This window comes from Chelonus insularis, unplaced genomic scaffold, assembly GCF_013357705.1.
Source record: "Chelonus insularis isolate UGA/USDA-ARS -01 unplaced genomic scaffold, ASM1335770v1 contig_94_pilon, whole genome shotgun sequence".
Classification (NCBI taxonomy): domain Eukaryota; kingdom Metazoa; phylum Arthropoda; class Insecta; order Hymenoptera; family Braconidae; genus Chelonus; species Chelonus insularis.
The window spans coordinates 3,859,327-3,867,833 of NW_023276783.1; the positions used below are offsets into that span (position 1 = coordinate 3,859,327).

General features: G+C 26.6%; 2 protein-coding genes across 2 annotated transcripts; one reads left to right on the forward strand and one right to left on the reverse strand.

Moving 5' to 3' along the window:
- Window positions 1-11: 11 nt before the first annotated feature.
- Window positions 12-2,175, reverse strand: LOC118072928 (RING-type E3 ubiquitin-protein ligase PPIL2). The gene is made up of 7 exons (XM_035093109.1): window positions 2,122-2,175; window positions 1,452-1,987; window positions 1,206-1,354; window positions 850-1,122; window positions 629-780; window positions 187-519; window positions 12-111 (listed from the first exon to the last, which is right to left on the reverse strand). The coding sequence occupies exons 1-7, from the start codon at window positions 2,151-2,153 to the stop codon at window positions 27-29; spliced, it is 1,560 nt and encodes a 519-aa protein (XP_034949000.1). The 5' UTR covers window positions 2,154-2,175; the 3' UTR covers window positions 12-26.
- A 490-nt stretch (window positions 2,176-2,665) lies between these two features.
- On the forward strand, window positions 2,666-7,024 carry Ubc2 (ubiquitin conjugating enzyme 2). The gene is made up of 5 exons (XM_035093118.1): window positions 2,666-3,143; window positions 3,337-3,473; window positions 3,591-3,774; window positions 3,864-4,011; window positions 4,804-7,024. Exons 2-5 carry the CDS (start codon window positions 3,343-3,345, stop codon window positions 4,899-4,901), a joined length of 561 nt encoding a protein of 186 aa, XP_034949009.1. The 5' UTR covers window positions 2,666-3,143; window positions 3,337-3,342; the 3' UTR covers window positions 4,902-7,024.
- Window positions 7,025-8,507: the final 1,483 nt, after the last annotated feature.

The following is an 8,507-nucleotide window of genomic DNA, read 5'->3' on the forward strand; positions in this document are numbered from 1 at the left end:
ATTTAGATATATACTAAAAAATAATTTTACCATTTTGAATAATTACTAAAAGGTGATGATGATATTTCTTTCTTTTTCTTTTTAACAGGAACTTCACTCGTGGTAGCAATCCTAAAATAAATAACAATCACAGAATAGTACTTGTTATAGATTCTAGTAAAGAAAAAAAAATAAAAATATAGTTACTCTTTTTCTTTTTTTAGATTAATGAATTTTCCAACTCCAGAATGTAAAGCTTTTAATTCATTCTTAGATTCACTGTTAGATGCCAATTTATCATTGGCTTCCTGATTTTGTTTCTCGATTTCAGCTGCTCTTTCTGCTATTAGCTGATCATCTGCTTCTTGAAAAGGATCAACAAATACTTGTGTTCGTTGAATAATAATATCCTCGATGGGACGATCTTTGTTATCAACTTCTATTTTTTCTATTGCATTTAGAGTATCCAATCCTCCTACAATTTTACCAAAAACTGTATGTTTACGATCAAGATGACGACATGACCGAAAAGTAATAAAACTGTAAAAATATCAGATAATTGAATTTTAACTATCTAAATAAAAGCCTATATCTTAGTAATGAAATGAACACAAGATAAATAATTAAAGAGTAATTAAACAATATTTACAATTGAGATCCATTTGTGCCCGGTCCAGAATTTGCCATCGAAAGAATTCCTCTACCTTGATGAGTTAAATTTTGTTTAAATTCATCTTCAAAGGGCTTTCCCCAAATAGATTTTCCACCGTTTCCAGTATTAGTTGGATCACCACCTTGAATCTAAATAGAATATTTTTAATAAAAAGAAGAAAATCAAAAATGTTAGAGAAATAAATTGATTTAATTTACCATAAAATTTTTTATAGATCTATGAAATTTGGTATTATCATAATAACCATTTGAACAATGTTTAATAAAATTTTCGCACGTTTTTGGAACTATATCACAATGTAATTCAAGATTAAGTGTACCAAAATTTGTGATAAGCCTAACATATCCCTTTTTCTTAACTCTTTCATAACGAACTAAATCATCGGCTATAATTGCTGCTTCATGAACTGTTTCTCTTGGCATAACTGTTGATGTAAAGCCTGCTGCAACTGCTCCCGTTGAATAATGGGCCTGAAATTATTTACAGTAAATTTGGCATGAGAAATCAAATAAATGTGATAAAAATATCACATGATGCCAATTTAAATACTCACAGCATTGAATTTATCAGCTGTACGTTTAACACTTTGTTCTTTTTTAGCAGCAGGTTTATATTCTTTTTCAAGTTCTGTTAATATATCTTTTGTTTCAGAAGAAACTGTTTTAAGTTTTGCATTCGGATCATTTCGCTCTTTCACTACATCTGTAAATAAAGAATTCAATAGTTAATGTATTAAAAAAAAAAATATCTCTAAAAATGGAGTAAAAATATGTTTTTTCCTACGTTTATGATAACTTACCTTCATCTTCAACTTTTAAATTATTTTTTATATGATGAAATCTAGACAAATTGAATTTAGAAGCATCAGAAGGATTTTGAAGGGTAATAATATCAGCTCGGGTAAATGGTTGATCATTGATTAAATCTTTCCAATTCTTTGTTTTAATATTAAGTTGTTCAACTGCTTCCCATGAAAAAACATTCCCAGTAGTTTTAATCGCAACAATATGTGAATGTTTTGAAAACACTTTAAAGAGAACAGGACAATGATGTTCACCGTCAGCATTTTTGTGAAAATTTAATTTGATAAGACTTTTAAGGTCAAATGGTTTCCCAGTTACTGGATTATGTTTGAAATGTTTTACATATACCAAAAGAGGTTCTAATTCAAATATATTTCCTAGAGGATCACAATATGGATTTTCAAATGGTTGTAAGCTCACACAACAATGATTATAAGGTAATCTTCGAAATGTTGCATCTTCACTTGTATCAAAATTTTCTCCTGACCGTTTTCCTCCATAAAGGGTTGTCCATTCTGTATATGTTAAATACCTGAAAACAGTTTTGACATAATTTTCTTTACAAAACAAAATTAATTTTAATATTCATGGTATTATCAAAAAAAAAAAAAAATTTTTTCAACATTCAAACATAACCTGTCTTTCAAAATAAAAGGTTTTATTTACATTTTATCTTTTTGATGCTGTCGTTTCCCCATTTTGGTATTTTTATTTATAACTTTTGTAAATAAAGATTATCCTAAATTTTTTCTAAATCACAAAAATATCAATATTTTATTTATTGTAAATAAATAACACAAATATTTACAATACAAGTATTTCTTTTTTTCTGTTTACATCAATACCAACATCGTTTGCTGCAAGATTACCAAATTCACAAAAATGCATTTATTGATTAGCTTACCGGAAATTTCACAATAGCGTCAGTGTCGTTTTCTCGAAATGATCAAATTTCCGGTAGAGTGGGAAAATTTAAAAATCAAGCATATTTTAGCTGAATAGAAATTGAGACGAAAAAAAAATGTTTTAAAAAGTAATTTCTTATCAATTCAAGTATTGAATATTATTTCTAATACAAAGTAAGAAGATTTTGACAATTATTCAATGATTAATTATTTTGGATAAATTATCATCAGTTTCAATGAGCAGGAGAAAAAATGTCGGCATTTCCTGGGCGGATGATTTAAATTTATGTGTATTTTGTGCGCTTGTGTGACTCTCCGGTTGAGGTTCCCGGCTGTGCAGCGTGCAAAAAGGAATCTAGGGAGAGAAAGAAAGAAGTTAGGAGTGAGAGAGAAAAAGAGAGGGAGAGTCAGACCAAGAGAAGAAAGAAGTCGCGGAAAAGACGCCGGGGTAATCCTAAGAACAGGCGCCAGTTGACCTGAATATCCAAAAAATATATCGTGTGAAGTGTGTGACAGAGTGACGCCGTCCAACCTCTTAATGCGGACGAACTCTGGGTGTTGCGGGTGTTCCTTGTCGTGTGTGCACATTGTGTCTCTGTTCCTTGAACCTCCATTGTCGACAATCCGGCGAGTCCAAGTGTCCACAAGAGCTACCGGTACAAGTATCTAAATTTTCGTACTCCCCTAAATCATCGTTATTCATTCACTCTCTAATTCAGTAACTTCGCGACGACGCTAGTTGATTCTTAGAACAACCAACACGGCGTGCAAACTCGAAGCAAGGTATCTATGATTTTTCGATGTACATAGTTTTTGGGAAATTTTTTCAATCAAGTTTTATCATGTTTTGATAATAAAAATAAAACATTTGTGGTTAATTGTGTCACGTATTAATAATTGTTTTGACACGTGAGACTATAAATATTGTTGATTTTTATCTTCTGTTTTGATGTTGAGTATCTTATTTCATTTTTAGAGCACAATGTCTTCAGGAGCAGGATCCAGTGGTACAGGAAGAGGAAGAGGATCATCTTTGGCAGATAATAAACCTGAAAATAAAGAAGCTAAACCCAATCCTAAAATGTCAAAAGCTTTAGGAACTTCAGCTAAAAGGTGAATTATAACCTTACTTGTGGTGAAATCTAATTACTTAATCTTTGTAAATTATTATTATTTTTTTTATTTTTAAAGATAATAGTTAATAATTATTTATTGTTTAATTGTTTATAGGATACAAAAAGAATTAGCTGAAATTACTTTAGATCCTCCACCAAACTGCAGTGCAGGTCCAAAAGGCGATAACTTATACGAGTGGGTGTCTACCATTTTAGGCCCTCCCGGTTCAGTTTATGAGGGTGGTGTATTCTTTTTAGATATTCATTTTTCACCAGAATATCCTTTTAAACCTCCCAAGGTAACATAATGTTTTTTTCTTTCATTTACACCGTGTAAACATATAGGCAACAATATTTTGAAAAATGTATTAAATATTGGTATTCTCAGGTCACCTTTCGAACACGTATATATCATTGCAACATTAATAGTCAAGGAGTTATATGTCTTGACATCCTTAAGGATAATTGGTCGCCAGCTTTAACGATCTCAAAAGTCCTTTTGTCTATTTGCTCCCTATTAACAGATTGTAATCCAGGTTAGTTCAATTTAACTTATTACAATTAAAAATAATCGTATCTTCTTTACTGTTCGTGATTTTGTAAAAACTGGTTTATTTATATTACATATTATTCATGCGTTAATTCATACAATTATTATTTATATTTAATATTGGATGATGATATCAAGTATTATCATGTCACCAATAAAAATATTATTTTTATTTATTGGAGTAAGTTACTAAAATTAGATAACTTTTTAAAAAAGTCATAAATAAAATTACATGATATAAAATAATATTCAAGAATAATTTTCTAACCTCTTAAACGGATAACGATAAAAAAATTCAAAACAATAGGTGTATAACTGATATCAAATTTCACAATAGGATATAAATAATACCATTATAATTTTCATAACTTACACTGATGTAAGTAAGCAAATAACAATGATATTCTTATTATAGTAACGTAATTTGTCATTGTTAAAAGGTTGTTTTTCAATCGTACTTGAAAAATTTATTTACATTCAATTTTATTATTACAAACAACATTGAAATTTATAAAACATTTTCTATGATCTTCCTGTTTTGAGTTAATACGTTATATTCATATCAATAAAGTTATTTTGTAAATATAATAGTTGAATAATAATTATATCGATCAACTTTCAATGTTTATTATTAACGTGCAATAAATTATTGATTATTTGTAGATATATTGTTGGTTAAAAATGATAAATTCATTTTAAAATGAAGTAATAATTAATTTAAAACATTACAATTATTTAATTTTGGAGTAAATATTAATAAAATATTCGTATTTTTCAGCTGATCCATTAGTCGGCAGTATAGCATCACAGTATCTTCAAAATCGAGAAGAACACGATCGCATAGCTCGGCTCTGGACCAAACGGTATGCAACATGAGCTTTTAACTTACAATTACACGAAACTCCTATCAGACTCATGCCAATTTATCATCCATTGCGCTGCTCCCACAAAGCTTTTTTTAATGCATCTTGTGTGTATGCGCGCAAAATACGTTCCTAAACACAAGTCTTATGTGCTTGTGTTTTAAACCTCATAATAAGGATCTAAAAAGGTTATAAAATACACAAAATAAATAAACTTATCATAAGAGAGGAATAGACATGTGATGAATGAAAAGATGAATGAGTGAGTGTAAGTCAGATAATTGTGAATTTATTTGTGAATGAGTAAAATAATTAAATGTACTTTTTATTTTTGTTTTTTTTTTACCATAGTATGTGAGGGCATGAGCTGGGAGTTTATAAAAGTAATTAATAGAATAAGAACAAGTAAGCGATAAAAATTATAACACATAATAGTATGAATTGGAAATATTTCATGTAGTATTTTAAGATGCTTGGTCGTTAGTTATAAAATGGTAATGTAAAAGTCATCTACGATCAATCTTCATAATAGTAGATGTCACAAAAACGAATTACTTTAATAATAATGAAATTAATGAAAAGAAGGAGAGATTAATTAAATGAAAGCCAAGTAAAATAAATTGTAAGTAAAAATGAGATAATATTGAAATTTGAAAGACTAAGCTTTCATTTATCTTGTGACAGTTTAAAAAAACAATAGAACTTTATTTTTGTCAACTTAAAAATTTTATAGTAATCTCAATCGTTTCGATAGATCCAATTTCTCCCTCTCGTGAATAAATATTTTGACCGTTTGATTTTTTATTTGTTTAAATTGCTAACGAGCAACACATTCATAAATTGTGATTGTAAATAAGTATAATTTTTGTATATTTTACAATATAAAAATGATCATAGAAAACCGATATTACAAACGATTTCATCTAATAGAGAAAAAGGCGATGTAATTACGATAAAATTGATACGATTTTTTTATAATTCTTACATGCAAACAATTCGTTTTTTTTTTTTACTTATTTAAGAATTTTCATTATCTTACCGTAATTATTATTATTATTATTGAAATGAAAACACATTGGTGTAAATTGTAAATCATTATCATTAATGCAATGTTGAAAATAAATGTAAACAGAAAATCACATCATCATTGATAATTTAAGTTTTTATGCAATGCTTTTCATTTCATTTTAATTCACTGAAACTCTTATTGAAAATAATACCGATAATAGATTGTAGATTGTAACGTAAACAATAAGTAATGGAATGACTGTATAATGATTAATGAGTGTGATTGATTCGTAGCCTGAATGATTGGAAAAAAATGAAATATTTTGTTTTATAATAACGAAATACGACTTCCCAGTATGGCTGATTTTTGTTAGCCATTAATTTTTTTCAATTAAAACATTTATTTACATTATTATATTGACTATCAATTTATTAATTGATATACAAAATCATGAAATGAAGAAAATGCTGAATAATCAATTAGTTAATTATTACCATTAAGTGCTCTCGTAGAAATAATCAACGAGTTACTATCAAGTCAAATAATACTTTTCTGTAAATAGTCCACTCTCGTACTAGATATTTGCTTTAAACTGCTATAAAATTAAAAGATAAATGATAGCCGATTTTTCAATACTAATAACGAAATCAAGAGTATATTAATGGTAGTAATTGAAGAAAAAAAGTTATTAAATTAAAAATGATAACTGTAATAACAATATTAATAAATAATAATAATAATAATAAATAAGTAATAATTGAATGAATAATATTAATTATTTAAGTAATATTATTAGCAGTAGAGAAACAAGTCCGCCTTTATGCAGAGCCTTGTATAGATTATTCTACAAATCTTAAGGCGTCCAAGAAGGGATTAAGTATCAAAATAAAATAATAAATAGTGAAAAACAGAAAATACAAAAAAAAATTGTCATAAAAAATTTTTAAATGTATCAGACGTGTAAATATCTCCATGCGTGGAGTTATGCTTTGTGAAGTGGATGAATCCACATATCTTTTCGATGTCCCAATTGAGTGGCAATGATGAATAAACTATAAAAAATTGAAGTATGGGTATATTAAAAATAAGTGTGTGGAAAAGAATAAAATAAAGAAAATGAAAAATAATTATTGTATTATTTTAAAATCCAGCTGAAAAACCTGTATGTTTTCAATGTTTTATTGAACTGATTAATTTACGTTTAAATTAATTGTTAGTACGCTAGCTATTAGCATCTATAGAAAATTAATAAAAGTAATAAATATTGTACAATCGTATACTTAAGTATTTTTTCAATTTTGTTTTATTCAAGCTGCAATTTTACAAGGAATTGATAAACTTTCATTGACATATACTTTTAGATATTTCGGTTTTAAAATATATTTATAAGAATTTAGATTTACAGACCAGTAAATGATAGAAAAATTCCCGTAATTTTTTATATTAATTATTTCTGTTAATAAATATAATTTTAATAATAAAATCCACATATTTAAAAATACATCAAATACAAATATTGAACTAAGTGATAAATAGCCATTGACCTGCATTTCTATTTACTATGACTTTATTTGAGCATAAAATAAAATAAAAACTTTCATTAACATTAAAAAGTAATTTCATCGTCAACTTAACTTTACTAACATATTTTAATGTTCTAGACTTTATCAAATTTATGAATTGAGATATAAATTTAAATATGACGAAATTACTTATTTATTAAGATTGACCATTTTTAAATCTCCATAAATAATATCTCAATACATTTTGTAACCATTATGCATAAATATGATTAGATCGCCTGTGTACTGGTCTCTTTACCTTTAGAAATCAAATAAATTACTCACTTAACTTTATTTTCATTTTTTAATCATTAAAATTGATTTAAAATATTAAAAAAAAGAACAAAATTACAGTGTAGTTATTTTTGTTATTTTTGTAATCAAATTACAGATTATCATTTACAATAAATAATCCTAAATTTTTACTCTAAAAACATACAAATTAATTAGACATATTAAAATTAGTGAATGATACAACCATTAGTTTTATTTTCTTCGATATAATTTATTTATTGACATTTTATAGATGATAAAAATTAGACGAATATGTGCTAAATATTAATTGTTGGCTCCTATTGTATATTCTAGTAAGTATGAAGAAAAAACTCTTTCATAATATCTCATTAATATATTTTGTATTAAACTAAATTTTTCTGTGTTCCTAACACATACATTTTATACTTTTTCTTTTTATAGATTTTATTTGAAGAGTATTACAAATAAGTTACGCTGATAAAAACCCAAAGTGTCAATAAATATAATAATAAATAGTAAATCGCAAAGTGTAAATGTTATAATGAAAATACCAATCTGGTTGGTTTTTCTATAGTATTTAGTAAATGATTTGTCATTTGCCTCAGATTTAGAGATTTTTTAAAATTTTTAATACTGATTATAATAATAAAGGTTCAGTCTTTAGTATGGCCTGATAATGAATTTATTCATTGAGTAAATGTGTAAAATTTTCTTCAAATACAATAGAATATCAAAGCCAATCATAATAATCATTATTAATGAAAGAGAGAAATCTCATTTGATTACTAAATAA

Coding starts and splice junctions, on each gene's coding strand:
- LOC118072928 (XM_035093109.1), bottom strand. CDS start 2,153: ATGGGGAAACGACAGCATCAAAAAGATAAAAT. Junction 1,123..1,205: donor CAGCTGATAAATTCAATGCT/GTGAGTATTTAA, acceptor AAATAATTTCAG/GCCCATTATTCAACGGGAGC. Junction 520..628: donor GGCACAAATGGATCTCAATT/GTAAATATTGTT, acceptor ATATTTTTACAG/TTTTATTACTTTTCGGTCAT.
- Ubc2 (XM_035093118.1), top strand. CDS start 3,343: ATGTCTTCAGGAGCAGGATCCAGTGGTACAGGAAGAGGAAGAGGATCA. Junction 3,474..3,590: donor TTAGGAACTTCAGCTAAAAG/GTGAATTATAAC, acceptor AATTGTTTATAG/GATACAAAAAGAATTAGCTG. Junction 4,012..4,803: donor ATTAACAGATTGTAATCCAG/GTTAGTTCAATT, acceptor CGTATTTTTCAG/CTGATCCATTAGTCGGCAGT.